The sequence below is a fragment of the Delphinapterus leucas genome, chromosome 15 (assembly GCF_059928025.1).
Source record: "Delphinapterus leucas isolate spDelLeu-1000000601 "Yukka" chromosome 15, BTC_Dleu_Yukka2, whole genome shotgun sequence".
Taxonomy (NCBI): domain Eukaryota; kingdom Metazoa; phylum Chordata; class Mammalia; order Artiodactyla; family Monodontidae; genus Delphinapterus; species Delphinapterus leucas.
Genome location: NC_143143.1, coordinates 66,284,235 through 66,308,116, shown reverse-complemented (window position 1 = coordinate 66,308,116; position 23,882 = coordinate 66,284,235). Strand labels below are relative to the sequence as shown.

General features: G+C 39.5%; 1 protein-coding gene across 3 annotated transcripts in view; it reads left to right on the top strand.

Annotated features, from left to right (window-relative positions):
• SAMHD1 (SAM and HD domain containing deoxynucleoside triphosphate triphosphohydrolase 1) overlaps positions 1 to 23,882 on the top strand; it is a 63,052-nt gene that overhangs the window by 35,760 nt on the left and 3,410 nt on the right. For 2 of the 3 annotated variants that reach the window (XM_022592473.3, XM_022592471.3), the window contains 6 exons: positions 882 to 973; positions 2,360 to 2,475; positions 13,973 to 14,112; positions 14,886 to 14,981; positions 19,955 to 20,059; positions 20,626 to 20,763. In XM_022592473.3, coding sequence (XP_022448181.1) covers positions 882 to 973; positions 2,360 to 2,475; positions 13,973 to 14,112; positions 14,886 to 14,981; positions 19,955 to 20,059; positions 20,626 to 20,763 — 687 coding nt within the window. Of the gene's footprint in view, positions 1 to 881; positions 974 to 2,359; positions 2,476 to 13,972; positions 14,113 to 14,885; positions 14,982 to 19,954; positions 20,060 to 20,625; positions 20,764 to 23,358; positions 23,788 to 23,882 lie in introns of those variants that run through there. The other variant, XM_022592472.3, reaches the window with a different exon arrangement.

Sequence of the window (23,882 nt, the reverse complement as noted above, 5' to 3'; positions counted from 1 at the left end):
AAATAATAATAAAATTATGATAGACATTTATTGAATGTTGTTCTAGGCACTGTTATAAGTGCTTTAGAGGGATTAACTCAATCCTCCTCCACCCTATGGAATAGATACTGTTATTATCTCATTTAACAGATGAGCAAATTGAAGCACAGAGAAGACATACAATTAATGGCAGAATTGGAATTTCAATCCAGGAAGTTTGGCTTGAGTATTATCCTTAATCACTATATTACGTGTTTCATGGTAGTTAAAATCCTAAAATCATTAGGTACCATGCTAGGTTAGAATCATGTAACTAAAGAACATTACAGTATTATACTATAGAAGGTCTTTCTCTTGAGAATGAAGACTATAAGAATAATAATACCTAATTTCTAGAGGTATTGGGAAATTTAAAGACTATATTTAAGATGCCTAAAACAGAATGTGTCACTGAGTTAAAACACTCAATAGGGCTTCCCTGGTGGCGCAGTGGTTGAGAGTCCGCCTGCCGATGCAGGGGACACGGGTTCGTGCCCCGGTCCAGGAAGATCCCACATGCCGTGGAGCAGCTGGGCTCGTGAGCCGTGGCCGCTGAGCCTGCGCGTCCGGAGCCTATGCTCCGCAACGGGAGACGCCACAGCAGTGAGAGGCCCGTGTACCGCAAAAAAACCAAAACAAACAAAAAAAACACTCAATAGATTTTGGTTTACTAAGAACAAAAGTTGCAAATTAGTAGTTTTATGAATCTGCCTTGCTCTTTCTTAGTGGACTCAGGGGTTTTAATGAAGTAGCCCCTGTGCCTAGTCTTCTTTTATGCCACCATCTCTTTTCCTTGACTTATATACTTGTCTACTAACAAGGGAACCTAATCTGATCCTACATTGTTCCACATTCTTCTGCAGGAGGTTGGAAACCTGTATGACATGTTCCACACACGCAACTCTTTGCATCGCAGAGCTTATCAACACAAAGTTGGCAACATCATTGATACAATGTAAGAAATTTGATTGTTATTTCCCTATAACATTTTCCATGATGCTTTGCTAGATAGAGTATCATAGTTGGGTCAAGTTGAGATTTCTAGGTAAATTCAAGTGAATTTTAAGTGAACAAACCTAAAATGGTTCGCTTAAACAAATAAAAACTAGCAGAAAGTGAACTTCATTAGAGGTGAGGAGGAAAGTGGGTAAAGAGGATAGATTCAAGCAGAAGATGGGGTTTAGGCTAGGCAGGAAGGAGGCCACGCTGGGATGGCTTAGACCTCCGCACAGGTAGTCGCTTAGGTACCAGATATTAGTCATGGAGGTGAGAGGTGGGACGTGGATAATTGATATTCTGAAATTAATGACAAAAATGAATTTTAAAGATTAAGATTAATGTCTCTCCTTACCCTGTCAATTATCAAAATTAGTAGCAAATAGTAAAACCTACAGGAATTTCACCTCTTCTCCCTGATCCAGTCAGAACCAAAGCAGAAAAGTACAGCCAGGTCTCTGTGTGACTCAAAGACCCCATGAGGAATTACCAAAAGTTGGGTGTGAGTCAAGTTAATTCCATGTCTCTAAAATAGTTTTAAATTGATTTATTTTAAGCCTTTCATGTTCATGTTTAACATTCGTGTTGAGAAAATTTACCTTCTTTTCTACTCTTTTCCTCATCTCTTCTCATGAGCACACTGGTTAGAATTCTTTCTCCTATTTGTATGGTTGTCACTTTGGTAAGAGATTTTGTTGTTTTGTTTGTTTTTAATGTGGAGAATCAGAGAGATGTAGGTACAAAGCCTGGTACCACCTCTTCCTAACTCGATGAAATGAAAATTCCTTAATTTCTACATCTGTAAAATTGAGGCTGATTACATCTATCTTATAGTTGGAAAGATTAAATAAGATGATGTATTTAAAGCTCTGTTATAATGCCCGGAGCACAGTAAATGTAGTAGTTCACAAATCACCATGGATTTATTTAGCATGATTGAGAAGCAGTTGTCTTTTTTTTTTTTTTTGCTTTTTTAAAAATTATAAGTTGCAGGTATACAATATAGTGATGCACAACTTTTAAAGGTTGTATTCCATTTATAGCTGTTATAAAATATTAGCTGTATTCCTCATTGTACAGTATATCCTTGTAGCTTATTTTATACCTAATAGTTTATACCTCTTAATCCCCTACCCCTATATTACCCCTCCCCACTTCCCTCTCCCCACTGGTAACCACTAGTTTGTTCTCTCTATCTGTAAGTCTGAGAAGCAGTTGTCTTTAGAACATTGTGTCTCAAGATTTCATTTCCCTAAACTAGAAAGATTTCCTTAACTTTAAGCAAGGCATAAAACAAATATTCAAATTTTCTCATAAACATAAATGTTTATAAAATGATCTTTAGGATTACAGATGCCTTCCTCAAAGCAGACCCTTACATAGAGATAACAGGTACTGAAGGAAAAAAGTATCACATTTCTACAGCAATTGATGACATGGAAGCCTTCACTAAGCTGACAGGTAAGAACTAGAAGGTAACATAGGTGGTCTATCTCAGATAAAGTATAAACTTTCCCTGGATTGCAGATGAGTTATTTTCCAAACATTCCAATGTATTTAGCTTCTAAAGTGATTGTATACTATTGGATTTGAGTTTTATCTCTGCTTTGTACTAACAAGGTAACCTTAATAGTTATTTAACCTCTCTGAACCTTAGTTTCCTCATCTAAAATGGGAGTAATGACACCTAGCATATAGTTTTGTTGTGATGCTTCAATGAGGCATATAGCACCAGGAATAGTACTTGGCACATAAGTACTCAATTATTATTTAACTTATAATACAGCTGGACTAATACCATACTAGTGTCAAAAAGCTGACTTGCCCTTTTAACATGATTTTTGTTGCAAAACACAGGATGTGAGAAACATTTCAGCATAAACAAACTCTGTGGCTTAGGGTGTGAAGGAAGAGAGGTGAGGGGTTGCAGCTGATTCTTTAATGTGGGAAAGCGTAGACTGAGAAATAAAGATCAGTAAAGCAAAAGAGGTAAACCAAAAAGCGTGTACCAGTCAGAGTTCTTAGTTGCAAATCCTAAAACTGTCTCTGCTTAACTAAAAACAACATGACAGAATCAGTGGAGAGGCTGGAGGCTCTGAACCAAGCAAGAACAACAGAAACTGAGTGGCCTCAGACACAACCAAGATCAACTTCCTCCTCCATCTCTGCTAGATTTTATTTTATATACATATAATATAGAGAGTCCCCATTACACTTGTAAATTTTTAGTCATTTTCCAGTCATAACTAAATCAAAGATTAGAAGTGAAATGGTGATTCCCTGTATCAAATGTCTGTGTACACTAACACTGTACATAAGTACTTACAGTTTATAATGTGACAAGTGAGTTTGCTTTTTGCTTGTTAATTAATCTGGGTTGGACTGATGACAAAGTTACTTATAGGGGATAATGTATCTAAATTGTTTCTGTGTTTTGTTTTAATAACAGCATAGCAGGTATACTAGTCTCCCATTGTTGTGTGGATAGGAATGGAAGAAGAGATTATAAGACAATGTGAGCAAGCTGTGGATATTTATTTATTTATTTATTTAAACATCTTTATTGGAGTATAATTGCTTTACAATGGTGTGTTAGTTTCTGCTGTATAACAAAGTGAATCAGTTATACATATACATATGTCCCCATATCTCTTCCCTCTTGCAACTCCCTCCCTCCCACCCTCCCTATCCCACCCCTCTAGGTGGTCACAAAGCACCGAGCTGATCTCCCTGTGCTATGCGGCTGCTTCCCACTAGCTAGCTATTTTACATTTGGTAGTGTATATATGTCCATGCCACTCTCTCACTTTGTCCCAGCTTACCCTTCCCCTCCCTGTGTCCTCAAGTCCATTCTCTATGTCTGCGGCTTTATTCCTGTCCTGCCCCTAGGTTCTTCAGAACCTTTTTTTTTTTTTTAAGATTCCATATATATGTGTTAGCATATGGTATTTGTTTTTCTCTTTCTGACTTACTTCACTCTGTATGACAGACTCAGTCCATCCACCTCATTACAAATAACTCAATTTCGTTTCTTTTATGGCTGAGTAATATTCCATTGTATATATGTGCCATATCTTCTTTATCCATTCATCTGTCAATGGACACTTAGTTTGCTTCCATGTCCTGGCTATTGTAAATAGAACTGCAGTGAACATTGTGGTACATGACTCTTTTTTTTTTTTTTTTTTTTTGCGGTACACGGGCCTCTCACTGTTGTGGCCTCTCCCGTTGTGGAGCACAGGCTCTGGACGCGCAGGCTCAGTGGCCATGGCGCACAGGCCCAGCCGCTCCGCGGCATGTGGGGTCTTCCCGGACCAGGGCACGAACCCATGTCCCTTGCATCGGCAGGCAGACTCCCAACCACTGTGCCACCAGGGAAGCCAACATGACTCTTGTTGAATTATGATTTTCTCAGGGTATATGCCCAGTAGTGGGATTGCTAGGTCATATGGTAGTTCTATTTTTAGTTTTTTATGAACCTGCATGCTGTTCTCCATAGTGGCTGTATCAATTTACGTTCCCACCAACAGTGCAAGAGGGTTCCCTTTTCTCCACACCCTCTCCAGCATTTATTGTTCGTAGATTTTTTGATGATGACCATTCTGACTGGTGTGAGGTGATACCTCATTGTAGTTTTGATTTACATGTCTCTAATGATTAGTGATGTTGGGCATCCTTTCATGTGTTTGTTGACAATCTGTATATCTTCTTTGGAGAAATGTCTATTTGGGTCTTCTGCCCAGTTTTGGATTGGGTTGTTTGTTTTTTTAACATTGAGCTGCATGAGCTGTTTATATATTTTGGAGATAAATCCTTTGTCCATCGATTTGTTTGCAAATATCTTCTCCCATTCCGAGGGTTGTCTTTTCGTCTTGTTTATAGTTTCCTTTGCTATGCAAAAGCTTTTAAGCTTCATTAGGTCCCGTTTGTTTATTTTTGTTTTTATTACCATTACTCTGGGAGGTGGGTCAGAAAGGATCTTGCTGTGATTTATATCATGGAGTGTTCTGCCTGTGTTTTCCTCTAAGAGTTTTATAGTGTCTGGCCTTACATTTAGGTCTTTAATCCATTTTGAGTTTATTTTTGTGTATGGTGTTAGGGAGTGTTCTAATTTCATTCTTTTACATGTAACTGTCCAGTTTTCTCAGCACCACTTATTGAAGAGGCTGTCTTTTCTCCATTATATGTTCTTGCCTCCTTTATCAAAGATAAGGTGACCATATGTGCGTGGGTTTATCTCTGGGCTTTCTATCCTGTTCCGTTGATCTATATTTCTGATTTTGTGCCAGTACCATACTGTCTTGATTACTGTAGCTTTGTAGTATAGTCTGAAGCCAGGGAGCCTGATTCCTCCAGCTCCGTTTTTCTTTCTCAAGATTGCTTTGGCTATTCGTGGTCTTTTCTGTTTCCATATGAATTGTGAAATTTTTTGTTCTAGTTCTGTGAAAAATGCCATTGGTAGCTTGATAGGGATTGCATTGAATCTGTAGACTGCTTTGGGTAGTATAGTCATTTTCACAATATTGATTCTTCCAATCCAAGAACATGATATATCTCTCCATCAGTTGGTATCATCTTTAATTTCTTTCCTCAGTGTCTTATAGTTTTCTGCATACAGGTCTTTTGTCTCCTTAGGTAGGTTTATTCCTAGGTATTTTATTCTTTTGTTGCAGTGGTAAATGGGAGTGTTTCCTTAATTTCTCTTTCAGATTTTTCATCATTAGTGTATAGGAATGCAAGAGAATTCTGTGCATTAATTTTGTATCCTGCTACTTTACCAAATTCATTGATTAGCTCTAGTAGTTTTCTGGTAGCATCTTTAGGATTCTCTATGTATAGTATCATGTCATCTGCAAACAGTGACACTTTTAGTTCTTCTTTTCCAATTTGGATTCCTTTTATTTCTTTTTCTTCTCTGATTGCTGTGGCTAAAACTTCCAATACTATGTTGAATAATAGTGGTAAGAGTGGGCAACCTTGTCTTGGTCCTGATCTTAGTGGAAATGGTTTCAGGTTTTCACCATTGAGAACGATGTTGGCTGTGGGTTTGTCATATATGACCTTTATTATGTTGAGGTAAGTTCGCTTTATGCCTACTTTCTTGAGGGTTTTTATCATAAGTGTTGAATTTTGTCAAAAGCTTTTTCTGCATCTATTGAGATGATCATATAGTTTTTCTCCTTCAATTTGTTAATATGGTTTATCACATTGATTGATTTGCGTATATTGAAGAATCCTTGCATTCCTGGGATAAACCCCACTTGATCATGGTGTATGATCCTTTTAATGTGCTGTTGGATTCTGTTTGCTAGTATTTTGTTGAGAATTTTTGCATCTATGTTCATCAGTGATATTGGCCTGTAGTTTTCTTTTTTTGTGACATCTTTGTCTGGTTTTGGTATCAGGGTGACAGTGGACTTGTAGAATGAGTTTGGGAGTGTTCCTCCCTCTGCTATATTTTGGAAGAGTTTGAGAAGGATAGGTGTTAGCTCTTCTCTAAATGTTTGGTAGAATTTGCCTGTGAAGCCATCTGGTCCTGGGCTTTTGTTTGTTGGGAGATTTTTAATCACAGTTTCAATTTCAGTGTTTGTGATTGGTGTGCTTATATTTTCTGTTTCTTCCTGGTTCAGTCTCAGAAGGTTGTGCTTTTCTAAGAGTTTGTCCATTTCTTCCGGGTTGTCCGTTTTACTGGCATACAGTTGCTTGTAATAATCTCTCATGATCCTTTGTGTTTCTGCAGTGTCAGTTGTTACTTCTCCTTTTTCATTTCTAATTCTCTTGATTTGAGTCTTCTTCCTTTTTTTCTTGATAAGCCTGGCTAATGGCTATCAATTTTGTTTATCCTCTCAAAGAACCAGCTTTTACTTTTATTGATCTTTGCTATCATTTCCTTCATTTCTTTTTCATTTATTTCTGATCTGATCTTTATGATTTCTTTCCTTCTGCTAACTTTGGGGTTTATTGTTCTTCTTTCTATATTTGCTTTAGGTGTAAAATTAGGTTGTTTATTTGAGATGTTTCTTGTTTCTTGAGGTAGGATTGTATTGCTATAAACTTTCCTCTTAGAACTGCTTTTGCTGCATCCCATAGGTTTTGGGTCATCATGTTTTCATTGACATTTGTTTCTAGGTATTTTTTGATTACCTCTTTGATTTCTTCAGTGATCTCTTGGTTATTTAGCAGTATATTGTTTAGCCTCCATATGTTTGTATTTTTTACAGATTTTTTCCTGTAAGTGATATCTAGTCTCATGGCATTGTAGCCGGAAAAGATACTTGATACGACTTCAATTTTCTTAAATTTAGCAAGGCTTGATTTGTGACCCAAGATATGATCTATCCTGGAGAATGTTCCATGAGCACTTGAGAGGAAAGTGTATTCTGTTGTTTTGGAATGAGATGTCCTATAAATATCAATTAAGTCCATCTTTTTTAATGTATCATTTAAATCTTGTGTTTCCTTATTTATTTTCATTTTGGATGATCTGTCCATTGGTTAAAGTGGGGTGTTAAAGTCCCCTACTATTATTGTGTTGCTGTCGATTTCCCCTTTTATGGCTGTTAGCATTTGCCTTATGTATAGAGGTGCTCGTGTGTTGGGTGCATAAATATTTACAATTGTTATATCTTCTTCTTGGATTGATCCCTTGATCATTATGTAGTGTCCTTCCTTGTCTCTTGTAACATTCTTTATTTTATCTGATATGAGAATTGCTCCTCCAGCTTTCTTTTGATTTCCATTTGCATGGAATATCTTTTGCCATCCCCTCACTTTCAGTCTGTATGTGTCCCTAGGTCTGAAGTGGGTCTCTTGTAGACAACATATATACGGGTCATGTTTTTGTATCCATTCAGCCAGTCTGTGTCTTTTGGTTGGAGCATTTAATCCATTTACATGTAAGGTAGCTATTGACATGTATGTTCCTGTGACCATTTTCTTAATTGTCTTGTGTTTGTTATTGTAGGTGTTTTCCTTCTCTTGTGTTTCCTGCCTAGGGAAGTTCCTTTAGCATTTGTTGTAAAGCTGGTTTGGTGGTGCTGAATTCTCTTAGCTCCTGCTTGTCTGTAAAGGTTTTAATTTCTCCGTCAAATCTGAATGAGAACCTTGCTGGGTACAGTAATCTTGGTTGTAGGTTTTTCCCTTTCATCACTTTAAATATGTCCTGCCTCCCTTCTGGCTTGCGGAGTTTCTGCTGAAAGATCAGCTGTTAACCTTATGGGGATTCCCTTGTATGTTATTTGTTGCTTTTCCCTTGCTGCTTTTAATATTTTTTCTTTGTATTTAATTTTTGATCATTTGATTAATATGTGTTTTGGCATGTTTCTCCTTGGATTTATCCTATATGGGACTCTCTGCACTTCCTGGACTTGACTGACTATTAGCTTACCCATATTAGGGAAGTTTTCAACTATAATCTCTTCAAATATTTTCTCAGTCCCTTTCTGTTTCTCTTATTCTTCTGGGACCCCCTATAATTTGAACGTTGGTGCGTTTAATGTTGTCCCAGAGGTCTCTGAGACTGTCCTTAATTCTTTTCATTCTTTTTTATTTATTGTGCTCTGTGGTAGTTATTTCCACTATTTTATCTTCCAGGTCACTTTTCCGTTCTTCTGCCTCAGTTATTCTGGTACTGATTCCTTCTAGAGAATTTTTTATTTCATTTATTGTGTTGTTCATCATTGTTTGTTTGCTCTTTAGTTCTTTTAGGTCCTTGTTAAACGTTTCTTGTATTTTCTCCATTCTATTTCCAAGATTTTAGATCATCTGTACTATCATTACTCTGAATTCTTTTTCAGGTAGACTGCCTATTTCCTCTTCATTTATTTGGTCTGGTGGGTTTTTACCTTGCTCCTTCATCTGCTGTGTGTTTCTCTGTCTTCTCATTTTGCTTATCTTACTGTGTTTGGGGTCTCCTTTTCACAGGCTGCAGGTTCGTCGTTTCTGTTGTTTTTGGTGTCTCCTCCCAGTGGGTAAGGTTGGTTCAGTGGGTTGTGTAGGCTTCCTGGTGGAGTGGACTGGTGCCGGTGCTCTGGTGGATGAGGCTGGATCTTGTCTTTCTGGTGGGCAGGACTGCATCTGATGGTGTGTTTTAGGGTGCCTGTGATCTTATTATGATTTTAGGCAGCCTCTCTGCTAATGGGTGGGATTGTGTTCCTGTCTTGCAGTTGTTTAGCATAGGGTGTCCATCACTGTAGCTTGCTGGTCGTTGGGTGGAGCTCGGTCTTAGCGTTGAGATGGAGATCTCTGGGAGACATTTCGCCGTTTGATATTACACGGGGCCAGGAGGTCTCTGCTGGACCAATGTCCTGAACTTGGCTCTCCCATCTCAGAGGCTCAAGCCTGACACCCAGCCAGAGCACCAGAGCGTGTCAGCCAAACAGCCAGGTATGTGGGGAGTTTCTTGCCTTTGGGGAAATCTGAGGTCTCCTGCCAGCGTTCAGTAGGTGTTCTGTAGGAGCTGTTCCACATGTAGATGTAGTTTTGATGTATATGTGGGGAGGAAGGTGATCTCCACATCTTATTCCTCTGCCATCTTGAAGGCGCCTCCCTGGATATTTATTTTTAACTTTTGCTCATAATGAAGCAAGTGATGCTGTGTTTTAAAAAATCATCTTCAGTTTTCCTCAGAGACCAGTCCCAGCCGTTCATCCTGTAACATTATATTACATTTAAATTATCTTTTGGTGAAAAGAAATGAATTCTGCATTTTATACACTTTGGGGTTAACTGACAAACCATTAAAATATCATACATTTTAATGAGGTCTTAAGTGCTCATGACAATACATAGCTCTTGCTCACCATGAAAGTTCTAGGACACCCAAACTGGTTTTTACCCCATTCGGTAAGATGAGTTCACTGATCACATACTTGGATGTTGTAACAGTGTCAAAAATCCTAGACAAGAAATTAGGTTACATTTTTGTGCTTTATCTGCCAGAGTATGGGAGAACAAGCATATAGCCTTTCCAGCTTTCATGATTTCAGACAGGGATCATTGTACTTTTCTTGCATATTATTCTGAGCAGTCATATAATCCTTATTGTCCTTAACTACATGACCTTGAAGGAATAGGACCATGTGAGAGCCTTCCTTACTTTTGCTGCATTTCCAAAAGCAACTCACCTTATCTTTACTTTAAAAATCTCCACTTCTTTTTTTAAATCAACTTGCTTTTATTTATTTATTTGATTGCACCAGCTCCTTAGTTGTGACAGGCAGGCTTCTTATTTGCGGCCTGCGTGTGGGATCTTGTTCCCTGACGAGGGATCGAACCCGGGACCCCTTCACTGGGAGCTCGGAGTCTTATCCACTGTGCCACCAGGGCAGTCCCAAATCTTCACTTCTTAATTTCAAATTTTTTAGAATGTTTTTTTCACATTTTGGGGGTAAGTGTTGAAAATATACAGCAATGTTGAAAGAATTTTACAGTTAAAACCTGTATACTCACCACCTAAATTCTAGCATTTACTGGACTTGCTTTATCACATATTTATTACCTACCATCCCTCTACCCATTTATTAATCTATCTAAGGTTTGATGCATTTTAAAGTAAATTTCAGACGTCAGTATACTTTACCCTAACTCCTTCAGCATGCAGATTAACCAAAGTTCACTAATTGTTTATAGATTTTTTTCTTTTGATGTAAAAGTTACATGCAATTTGTATAAATGTAAAAATGGTAAGTGTAACATTTGCTAAACAAATGCAGGACGCAGAGCCTTATCTTCTCCTTAGAAAATTCCCTCATGCCCTGTCCCAGTCAATTCCTGTCCCTACCTCACCCCGAGAAGCAACCTATTTGCCTGTGCTAGACTTTTATATCAATGGAATCATACCATATGTATTCTTTTGTGTAAGGCTTCTTTCACTCAGCATTATGTATTTCAGATTTATCCAGATTGCATGTACCAGTAGTTCATTCCTTTTTATTGCTGAGCAGTAGTCTATCATATGAACGTGCTGTTTCTTTATCTGTTCTCACTGCTTCCTAAATTCCTATTTCTAATGGATGTTTCAGCTTATCTGGATGTAGCTATGTTAAGCATTGCAAATGTTAGGACCACTGTCTTAAGTAACCATTTTCTAAATGCTAATACATTTAGCAAATACCAATGCTAAACCTTGGTCTTTATCCCTCAATATTCCTAAGCAATAGGTGGACCTTACCCCTTCCCTCCCTTCCCCTGCAAGACCCTACCCCCAAATCCCTTAATTAAATTGAGGTCTTAGAATGTTAAATTCAAAAGAACCTTAGAGATCATCTGCTTAAAACCCCTCAAATGAGGAAACAGGCCAATGAGGGAAAGCAGCTTATCCTAAAAAATGGCAAAGCTGAACTCAAACCAAGTCTTCTGATCCCAAGTTGAATGTTGTTTACACTATTTTAGTCATTAAATTTAATAGACAAGCAGTTCACTTTTGTACATGACTTTTCTGAAAACATGTACGTAGAACAAAGAGAACTCTCGTACATGGCTGGTGGGAATGCAGGTGGTACAGCCACTTGGGAAAAGTTGAGCATTTTCTTTTAAACATATATATGTATCCTGTGATCCAGTAATCCTTCTTTTACCCATTTAGCCAACAGAAATGAAAATATAAGTCCACCCCAAAACCTGTACCTGGTAGAATAAGATGAAAGGCATAAGAAGAGTATCAGTTGAGTTCCATGGGGTTCAAAGAGGAATTACATCTCTGGTTTGGAAGAATTAGGGAAGGTTTCACAATCAGGTGCCTTTTGAGATGAGCCTCAGGGATTAGACGGGCCTTCAGGAAGTGAGATTCTGTCATGGGGAAAAGCATTTCTTTAATTCACCTGGGAATAGGGTAGATAAAAGCATGGATAAGAAAAGCGTGGTCTTGTTTTTTGTTGTTGCTGTTGTTTTTTATTGGGGTAGAGTTGTTTTACAATGTTGTTAGTTTCTACTGTACAACTAAGTGGAATTCCCTGTGCTGTACTGCAGGTTCTCATTAGTTATCTATTTTATACGTATTAGTGTATATATGTCAATCCCAATCTCCCAGTTCATCCCACCCCTGGTCTTGTTTATGTTAAAATAAAATTGTTTGTTTTTCAAACTGTGCGTATAATGTGTAAAGGAATAATGAAAACTAAAGATGGAGAGATGGGTTTGTAGACAGCATCACTGAGAAGGTGAGGAATGTGTTAACCGTGGATTGGTACATATACTTGTGGGTGACGTGAATGACATAGACTACTAATATTTTATTTTGCCAAGAAAAGGCATTTTAATAAAACTCACTTTGCAAAATGCGGTGATTGATTCAATGAACGATTATCGATGAATGCTAAACCATTGGTTGACAACTTATTGGGATAGTCAGACTCTCTCAAAATATTACCCTGCAGATTGTTAATTACAAAGGGAAAGATACATTTATAACAGAGAAATTCGGGGCGAGGTGGTGGTTATTGCTTTAACCAACTGTTGGAACTTAACATAACCCGTAAATATAACAAAGCTCATTATGTGACTTGTGATGTGATGCACTGAGCCAAGCTCTTATATAGTGTTCTTAGATGTTGTAACACTTATACAGTGTTCTCGACAACAGTGTTTTCCTTGAATCTAATGGTGAAGAAGCAGTCGAACAAGTTCAAAGTCTGGGACATTTTACATAATGACTGCCTGAACTTTTCTAAAATGTCAACATCGTGAAAGAAGTCAGGGAAATTATCCTAGTTCTAGATGGGAGGAGACTATAAAACACAATAACTAATGTCATCCATAATACTTGATTGGTTTCTCTAAACAGCAACAAAAATTCATAAATTGCATTATTGGAACAGTTAAGCAAATTCAGATATAGATTGTATGTCAGATATTTTTATATCAGTATTAAATTTCTTGGCATGATTGTGGTTATGTTGGGGGACGTTCTTGTTCTTGGGAGGTACATGCTGAAGTATTTAGGAGTGAAAGGTATTGATGTCTGTAATTTTCAAATGTTTCCTCAAAAATTTATGTGCATACACACGGAGAGAGTGTTTGCATATGTGGGAAAATGTTAACAGTGGATAAATTTCAGTGAAAGGTATTTTATTTTGAAATTTCCAAAATAAAAAGTTGGAAGAAAAAGAAAGAAGGAAAATAAACTACCTTCTATCATCATGGAATGAAACTTTTAAAAACTTTTTTTATTTCTTTTTTGTGGCCATACTGCGAGGCTTGCGGGATCTTAGTTCCCCGACCAGGGGTCAAACCTAGGCCCTGGCTGTGAAAGCACAGAGTCCTAACCACAGGACTGCCAGGGAATTCCCTTAAAAACTTATTATTAAGGAAATTTACATCACTTAGCCTCATCACTTAGCTGCAGCAATTATCAACGCATGACAATTTTGCTTCATCCCTTCACCCCATCAGACCCTGGGCCATTTTGAAGCAGATCTCAGACATAACTTTGTAATCCTTAAGTATCATTCTCTTTAAAAAAACATAACATAGGGACTTCCCTGGTGGTTCAGTGGTTAAGACTCTGAGCTCCCAATGCCGGGGGCCTGGGTTCCATCCCTGGTCAGGGAACTAGATCCCGCATGCTGCAACTAAGACCTGACGCAGCCAAATGAATAAAAATAAATAAATAAATAAATATTTTTAAAAAACCAACATAACAGTAAATTAATACACCCCTTTGTACCTAAAACCCAGTCTCAAGTCATCAACTCCAGTGCAGTCTTGTCTCATCTCTCCCCTTTCCCACTCATTAGATTACCTTGAAGCAAATCTGAGACATTGACTGCAACACTTTTACAAAGGTTTTTTCACTTCAGGCTTTAAAATTTTTTTTCACATTGTTATAATCATAGTGTACCTACGTTTGTAAACTGCTTGAAATCATTTCAGACGATGTATGAGTCATACAGCAATGTATGAGTCTTTTAAAATCTTGTTTTTTCATTTTAATGTAACTGAAATTTCATCAAATTGGCAGATAACATTTTTCTGGAGATTTTGTACTCTGCTGATCCCAAATTGGATGCTGCACGAGCGATTTTAAAGAAAATTGAATGCCGTAATCTATACAAGTTTGTGGGTGAGACTCAGCCTATAGGACAAATAAAGATTAAAAGGGTAAGTTGAAAGGTCCTCTGACCCCCAAGAGGAAACCATTAGCCCATCACAATACCATGACTGTATTCTAAGCCCTTTACACGTTCTCACTTAATCTTCACATCAGTCTTCTGAGTCCTGCCCTGCAGATGAAGAAACTGAGGCTTGGGAGAGATTAAATAATTTGCCTATGGAAGCACAGTTAGTGAGCCAGGATTCAAAGCCAAGTCTCATTTACTCCAAAACCTTTACTCTCTCATGTCAGAAGTGAGAGGGGAGCCTCAAATTTTGTCTAGACCCAAAGGCAAGAAAATGAATGTAAGTAAAAGGGGCCTCAAAATGAGGTATCTGCATGAGCTTCTTTGACACTCTAAGGACCTGCTTTAACTACTTCCTTCATTCTCAGATTATCAGGTTCTCGCAGATGGTGCTTGCTTGTCTTCTTTAGTTCAGTTATCAGTTATCTCTCCTGCTTGTTGAAGGGTTTTCTCTTTGCCAGAAAGCCCCTAACAAAAGCCACACTGATAACCACACCCCTCCTTGGGTCACACTTTACTTCTTGTTTTACTAATACGTTAATGCCACATTTTTTTCAATGTGAAATGCTGTTATGAAAATCGCACTATTGTGATTTGATTAAAAGATGGCATAGGCAGAAGCCATGTATTTGTTAGGGAAATCTCTACCCACTTTTTTTGGTAAAGTGCTGTTTTTAGAGAGGGAACCTCTTTGTGACACAAACACTGTAGAATGAAGAACTGGAGTTCTAACGTGAGGAGCCTCGTCTTTTCTAGGAAAACTACGAAAGCCTTCCGAAAGGGGTCGCCAGTGCTAAACCCAGTGACATGGTGCTAGAACCTGAACTGAAGGCTGAAGATTTCGTAGTGGATGTAAGTAGCTAGTCCAATAACATACTAAGCAAAGAGTTTATTTAAAATAAAGCACCACTACCCCCCCCCATTATAACAGTAGTACATGTTCATTATAGAAAATTTGGAAAATACAGAAAGATGGAAGAAAGAGAATCACCTGTGATATCACAGAAAAAAACTAACATTAAGCAGTTTTAAAACCTTCTTTGACATTTTTATGTCAATATTGTAAATATTTTTATGTAATTGTGGTCATGTCATTAATAGAATGTATATAGTGATTTTTGAATGTTTTCTTGATCAAAAAAGTAATACATACAATAATATTTTAATTGCACACACACACACAAAAGAAAAAGTTAAGACTTTTTGACTCCTGTTTTCATAGAGGATGTAGTGTCTTCTTGTATCCTAATGAGAATGCCAAACGGCTTTCTCACATTTTCTTGTTTCCTCTAAGAAATTCTTTTCAGAGTTCTACTCCTCTGAAATCTCAGGACAGTGTTCTCTGTGTATTTTTTCCATAAACCTCTCATTTGTTATTCTCTTGCTGATGCATCTTTGAGCAAAAGGCAACCTCTCCATAACCATTCTTTGCCAAGGGGCACAGTGAGTGACCTGCCCTTGGACCCGCTCTCTATTCACTTGACTGCGTGTTGAAGTGCCTCAGATCTGCAGATCAGGCTGCAGTTTCCTGTTTCATTAGATGAGGTTCCACCAGAATAAAGGGATCTCACATCCTGACTTCCTGACGCTCTGAAAGGCTTCACTCTCCAGAATGTTATCCCTGGGCTCCCACGTGTCTGCCCTTTGCCCTCAGTGCAGGCATTACTCCTAGTCGGTCCCCCACCTCCCCATCTCCCAATGGATAGAGGATCAGAGGTACTTCAGGTGGCTGCCATGCATAGGAGAAGATGACATACACATGGCCAATAGACATGAAAGAAGTTTAACTTTCTTGTTAACCTATAGGCAAATTGATGCAACGAGTTTTTTGATTATCAGACGTATAAGATAAAAAAATTTTTATAAGATTTTGTGATAATAAAGGTATGTGAAAATGGGAGTGTAAATTGATACAAGAGACCAAACTAGGGTCAATTTTAACTGACCCAGCAGTTTCATTCTGGGGATTTGTCCAAAGGAGGTGATCAGTTTTTCAAAAAAAGCACAAATACATTTATTGTGGCTTTATTATAGTGTGAAATTAGGGGGAAAATGTGTATGTCTTTTTTTTTTTTTTTTTTTGGCCATGCCACGTGGCATGTGGGATCTTAGTTCCCCAACCAGGGATCGAACTCGCGCCCCTTGCATTGAGAGTGTGGAGTCTTAAGCACTGGACCACCAGGGAAGTCCCTATATATGTCTCTCAATAGGAAATTCAGTGGAATAATGCAAACATTAAAAGTTGTTTTTAACATCGAAAGATGTTTATAATAAGTGAAAAAAGTACATACAGAATGATTTTGTTTCTTTAAATGTATATACATTACATTTAAATACGTGTGTGCAGTGAACATATTGAAAAAATTTTGGATATATTAATAGTAAAATGTTAACACTGTTTCTACCCGAGTGGTGGAATTGCAGGTGATTTTTTTTTTTTTACAGTGAATATGGTACAAGAGTTTCATAATCTGAAACTCTTTCCATTTTAAGATGGGTAAAGCCTATCTGTATTCTGAGAAAGCAATAAAATTGCTAATTAAATGTCTTATCATGAATTAGCTTGACAGTGTAATATATTTACGTGGTGCATCTTACCATACATGGCCCCTTTGGGGACTGTATGTAGTAACTTTTATGATTATGTAATGGGCTATAAAACATAATGTACTATTTAGAATTAAAGATTCATTCTTGTTGGTCTGTAGCTACTTTTTTACTCTTGAGTCCTTGGTTAAGCACGGGATCTCTGTATAACATTGCCCTTCTGGAAAATAACGGTTTTATCAAATCTGCTTTAAGGAGGAATTTACAGTTGTGCATTATGAAGAAAATAGGGATTGCCTTTTATTACTATTCTAAAGCCAAGGAAGTAAATACCGAAGAGGTAGTGGCACTTAGATTGTTGAAAATTTGACTAGTGTTCATGCCTTAGCACAATGGGTAAAATGTCAATGCTGCAGCAGGTCCCGCCCTTATGAAACAACACCCAGGAGAGAGACCTGTGACAGCACCAGCCCTGGGACCGTGGGGAGGACTGAGCAATTTTCCCTCACAGATAAAGGAATGCAGCTATCAAAGCCAGTAGACCATGCAGAGTGGGAGGGCTGGCCGTGTACTGCAGACCCCTGGTCTCACTTCTGGACCATGGGTGAATCTCAGATGTCCACCCTTGTCTCACAGGCCACTGGCAGCATAGCCAGCGAAGCACATACAGCGGTTTTCTTCAGTCACCACTCACAGGATAAGCCCCTCTTATCATCTGTTCTCTTCTGTACCGTCATCACCACTTTATTTCTTCCCCTTACTTCACTTCCAACCTCTTCCCCGTCCCAAACCTGTCCGTGGAGCCCTTTGGAATTTCCACTCTGTAATTAACTAACTCCCCTCTATCTTTAGCCTCTTCTCTGACTATCTTTTTGCCTTTGTTGCAGCCTGGCTGTCCCCTGCAGCTCTTTCAGGAAAAGCACATTCCTCAGGGTCAGGAGACCTTCCTGATCATCAGTCCTCTTGTTCCCTAGCACCACTTCAAGACCCCGTGCAAGATCCCTGTTCCTCTGAGACCGACATCCTTAGACCATCTCCTGTCCTCTTGGTGGAAGGTTTTGGCATGGTGCAGAGCCTTCCACTCTACTCCGGTTCCTGCCATCATCCTTAGTGGCTTCACAGTCCACATGGCGCCAACTCTGATCTCCTTATCCTCATCTTCAGTGACCTTATCCCCTCCACCTCTGAGCCTTATCAACATTTGAAAATGCCCTCCCTCTAAAAATCACTAACTGAAGCATCCCATCTCTGTCCATAAACCCCTTTCTTCCTTACTTGCTTGTTCCTAGCTCATCAGGACCTCCAGTGACTTTCTTCCAGCTGGTTAGTGATCTTCTATCTTTATTTCTCTCCCAATCTGTTTGGGATTACCCTCAATTACCCTCAACTCCCTCGCAAAACGCTGAATGACAGTTCATGGTCACCAACCCTAGGTGGGCCCTCTGGACTTTCTGGCAAGCTTAGTGCAATTCTCCTAGTCTCCATAGTGACTATTCCAAACCATCTTCACTCCTCCCAAATCTCCAGCCCTGCTTCCCAACCCCAGCTGTATTCCCTCTCAGTGACTAACCCCACTTCAGCTCTTATTTCAGAGATAAAATATAGGTTATTAGACAGGAGCTCTCTCCGCCTACACCGTCTGCCTCCACGTGCAGCTGTGTTCAGACTGCGCTCTGGTACAGTGGGGAAGTGTCTCTCTCCCTATCAAAAGGCTAAGGGTAACCCTTCTAATTGTGTTCCAGGCCAGGGCTGTCCAATAGAACTTCCTGTGGTGATGGAAATGGTCTGTATCCGTGCTGTCCGTTTCAGTAGTGACTAGCCACACATGTCTATTGAGCACTGAAATGTGGCTGCTGCAGTTGAAGAACTAATTTTAATCTTATATTTAATGTTAATGACTTGACATGTAAAAATCCACACATGGCCAGTGGTTACCCCATTGGGCAGTGCAGCCAGAGAGCAATTTGTCTCAGAACGTCTGCAGAACCACACAGTATGCGTTCTCTCCTCTCTCTCTTTGACTTTCCCATCAGCAGTTAAACAGACTTTCATCTTAAGAAAATAACAAACCCTGCACTCCTCTTTACCCATCTTCTCTTCTTCAGGGTTAAACTCATTGAAAAGTTGTGTCCCCTTACCTTTCCTGGGTACCACGGTCCGCATCATATTCTCCCCTCTTGCCTCTCGTAACAGCCAAACTTCCAAAAGTTGTTTTCTCTCTCATTTCTCGTCTACTTCTTTTTTGTTTTGCCTTGTTTTTTTTTTGTTTGTTTGTTTGTTTTGGCCACGCCACATGGCTTTCGGGATCTTCGTTCCCGGAACGGGGTCGAACCCGTGCCCCCTGCACAGAGTCTTAACCACCGGCCCGCCAGGGAAGTCCCTTCTCATCTACTTCTGAACCTTTTCTCTGTCACCATCACTATACAGCTATATTTCATTTTATTGCAAGTCATTTTATTGCACTTTGCATGTATTGCAATATCTCTGACGTCTGCCTGTATTAAAACTACCTGTCACTAAGATCACCAATGACTTCAGTGCTACTAAAACCAGCAGACAAGTTTCAGTCCTCTCTGCTTCAGAGCTGTTTCTTCTGCCTGGAATTCTTTTCTTTCCTACCTAGGCCTTGTTAATTCCTGCTCACTTATTAGTAATGTCACTTTCCCAGGAAAACATTTCCAGTCATTGCCTAGGAGCCCCAGACTACTAGGTTCCCAGGTTACAAAGTTTCACACTACCATTTGCTTTTCCTTGGTAGCTCTTATAACAAATGGTGTTAGATAATTACTTTTTTTTGGCCAGGCTGTACAGCTTGCAGGATCTTAGTTCCCTGACCAGGGATGGAATCCGGGCCAGGCTGTGAGAGCACCAAGTCCTAACCACTGGACCACCAGGGAATTCCCGATAGTTACTTTTTAAATTATTTGTTCTACCTCAGTCTAGGCCATGTGGTCTACGGGGGCTGGGATTTCATCAAGTGTCCTTGCATCTCTACACAACAGTGCCTGCCACGTGTCTATCACATAGTAGGTATTGACGTTATACCCTACTTATGTTGAAAGCACAAATACCCCTCCCACCCCACCCAGATTTCAAAGACCAATTCCCTATGGGTCATGCACCAGAGCTACCTTTATTCCGCTATGAGCCATCCTACCAGGGCTCCTACTTCTCAACCTCCAGAGAGCTCTGCTTCGTTTCCTGTGATGCCCCACAACCCTGAATTGAACTCTCATTGCTATTATGTACACGATCACTTATTTATTGCTTGTATTAAGGTTATCAACATGGATTATGGGATGGAAGACAAGAATCCTATTGATCATGTTCGCTTCTATTGTAAGAGTGAGCCCAGCCAGGCAATCATGATTACTAAAAATCAGGTAACTACTTAGATAAAACAAATACACGACAGTGGCATTTGGAACTTTACAGTAAATCGCATTTTACTTTCAGGTTGAGTCCTAAAGTCAATGTGTACTGTTTAAAAAAAAAAAGAAGCAGAAGCATATCTTTAAAATTAAAGTATACCTGATTTTGTGTAGCCTAGACCATCTTAAGAGCCAGTTTTTCCTGTTTGCTAAACACAGAAGAAAGCTCTGTTTTTTGGTTTAGAGGCTAGCTTATAAGTCTGGTGGGAAGGGAGTGTCATATGGTTGAAGTCATCTAAGTGAAATGTGCGTATTTGCAGATCTTCTGTGTGAGAGTCAGTCGTCTTCATGTAATATATCATGCAAACCTTTCATCTTCTATTAATGGACATAAAATTGTGGGACATTTTGCAATATGACAGCTGCCTTGAATTCTTTTCTCTGGATTATCACTGAGATAAAATAGCAAAACAACATGGTGCTTTTAATATAACATCAAGCATGGAGCTTAGGAAGAGCTGATCTCTCTTCAGTGTGTGAATTCAAGGTGACAGTGAAATTTTTCCTTCTTTAAAAAGGTTTCACAGTTTTTGCCAGAGGTATTTGCTGAGCAGCTGATTCGAGTTTATTGTAAGAAGACGGATAAAAGGAGTCTCTATGCTGCACAACAGCATTTCGTTCACTGGTGTTTAATCAATGACTTCACCAAGCCACAGGTGGGTGACATTATTCACATACGTTGCACAAATTTTTAAGTAAAAAACACAAGCAATCCTTACATCCCTCTGAAAAGTTCTCATTTAAATATAGTCATTTGATGAACTTATTTACAAAACAGAAACAGACTCACAGACTTAGAGAACGAACTTACGGTTACTGGGGGGAACAGTAGCGGGGAGGAATAGTTGGGGAGTTTGGGATTGACATGTACACACTGCTATATTTAAAATGGATAACCAACAAGGACCTTGTATGGCACAGGGAGCTCTGCTCAATATTAGGTAATAACTTAAATGGGAAAAGAATTTGGAAAAGAATAGATACATGTGTATATATAACTGAATCACTTTGCTGTGCACCTGAAACTAACACAACATTGTTAATCAATTTTACTCCAATATGAAATTAAAAGTTTAAATAAATAAATAAATAAATGTCATTTGGTTTTGGTTTGGGAGAAAAAGGTTTTTCCACATTAAGCTTTCCTTTTAAAATGCCTGAACCTGTGTCCACCAGCAGTTTCTTCCTACAGCAATTGTGAGTGGGTGCTCTGTTTATCACTATTGTCCTAATAATAAAAGTTTAAGATAGTGAACCTGTGAATAGTACTTGACAGTGTTCTCACCAGTTGTCTCACCCAGTCCTCCCAGTGACCCTGGGGGGTGAGGTATTGTGTCCTCATCTTGAAGAGAAGGTTACCAAAGCTGAGCTTTAACTTATTTAAGGCCACATATAACTGATAATAGGTTTTCTAACTTATTTCAAACTCAGCATTCCCAAACCTATAACCTATTTAAATTCTCTAGTTGCCAATCCCATAGAGAATGTTGTTGAAATTGTCCCTTATTGACCTGCACATGGTGGGTGCCTGGCACAGAGAATGTGACCAGTTGATATTTGTTGACTGAATGAATATGATTGGCAGGCAGGTGGGAAACAGAGTTCTACTTCCTGGCCTAGTGCTGTCTCTCACAACACCTTAGCTGCTTCCCACCCCCGCCCCCCTGTGTTGGGTGCTGAAGGAAACAAAAACCAAAGGTGAGACGTGAAAGAGTAGCCCAGTACCTCGGCTCTTTGTCAGATGCCAGAGGGAGGGACACAGGTGAGTCTGTTAGGACTCAGAGCTTTGGGAGAGCTGTCAGTAAAGCCTTAGAGAAGTTCCTTTAGCATTTGTTGTAGAGCTGGTTTGGTGGTGCTGAATTCCAAAATATGGAAGCAGCTCATGCAGCTCAATATCAAAAGAAAACAAAACAACCCAATCCAAAAATGGGCAGAAGACCTAAAGACATTTCTCCAGAGAAGATATACAGATTGTCAACAAACACATGAAAGGATGCTCAACGTCGCTAATCATTAGAGAAATGCTAATCAAAACTACAATGAGGTATCGCCTCACACGAGTCAGAATGGCCATCATCAAAAAATCTACAAACAATAAATGCTGGAGAGGGTGTGGAGAAAAGGGAACCCTCCTGCACTGTTGGTGGGACTGTAAATTGATACAGCCACTATGGAGAACAGTGTGGAGGTTCCTAAAAAACTAAAGATAGAACTACCATATGACCCAGCAATCCCACTACTGGGCATATACCCTGAGGAAACCATAATTCAAAAAGAGTCATGTACCACAACGTTCACTGCAGCTCTATTTACAATAGCCAGGACATGGAATCCACCTAAGTGTCCATAGACAGATGAATGGATAGAGAAGATGTGGCACATATATACAATGCAATATTACTCAGCCATAAAAAGAAACGAAATTGAGTTATATGTAGTGAGGTGGATGGACCTAGAGTCTGTCATACAGAGTGAAGTAAGTCAGAAAGAGAAAAACAAATACCGTATGCTAACACATATATATGGAATCTTAAAAAAAAGAAAATGGTTCTTCAGAACCTAGGGGCAGGACAGGAATAAAGACACAGATGTAGAGAATGGACTTGAGGACACGGGGAGGGGGAAGGGTAAGCTGGGATGAAGTGAGAGAGTGGCATGGACATATATACGCTACGAAATGTAAAATAGATAGCTAGTGGGAAGCAGCCGCATAGCACAGGGAGATCAGCTCGGTGCTTTGTGACCACCTAGAGGGGTGGGATAGGGAGGGTGGGAGGGAGACGCAAGAGTGAGGAGATATGGGGATATATGTATACGTATAGCTGATTCACTTTGTTATAAAGCAGAAACTAACGCCATTGTAAAGCAATTATACTCCAATAAAGATGTTAAAAAAAAAAAAAAGGAAGAAAGAAAAGTCTTAGGCAGGAGGGAGGATTCTACTACATCCAGAAGGCTGGATAGTGTTTGGATGAGTAGCAGAGAGAAATGGGAGCTACACAAAAATGAAACTGGAACAAGTTGGGTGTGTTTGGGGGCCTCAAAGTCTTATTGTTGAGGTGATGGAAACGGAAGAGTCGGCTGGATTGTGGAGAAGCGTGGGTAATCAGCTAAGAAAGATTTACTGTTATGTACAGTGGGCAGAGTATTCAAGACTTACCGTGCTGCTGTAATACTTACTTCTGGGTTTTGTCTCCAGCTAGTGTGAGACCAGTGGAAATAAGGAAGTGTGTCTGTCTTATGTACTGTAGCTCCTAAGGAGACTAAACCCCTGATGAAGAAGGAAAACTCTAGCAGCAGATGGATTGGAACGTGGAGAGACTGGAAGCAGAGAGACAAGAGGCTATTCAAGTTCAGCCATGTGGTGATAGTGACCTTAAATCCAGATACATTCAGTCAGGGAATGAGTGTTTTCACCAGGCCCTATGTTAGGGGCCAGGGATGGAACGGTACCTGAGACAGTTCCCACAGGTTTCGCTCTATTTGGGGATAACAGACACATGAGTAAATAACAGTCACAATGGTGTGGTAAGTGCTTTGGGGTCAGGGGCAGTGTGGACAGTCTTTGAGGAGCAAAAAGGAGCCGGGTTTAAGTCTGGTTGGTTGGGGAAGGCTTATTTAAAGAGGGACTTGGAAGCTGAGACCTGAAGAATACCCAGCTGGGTGAAGGGGGGTGGGGGGGAGGCCGGAAGGTGAGAGAGAACAGGGTGCATTTAGGGATGGGGGCGGGGAACTGTGCACAGTGCTGTAAGCCAAGAGCACCAGAGCAGTGGGA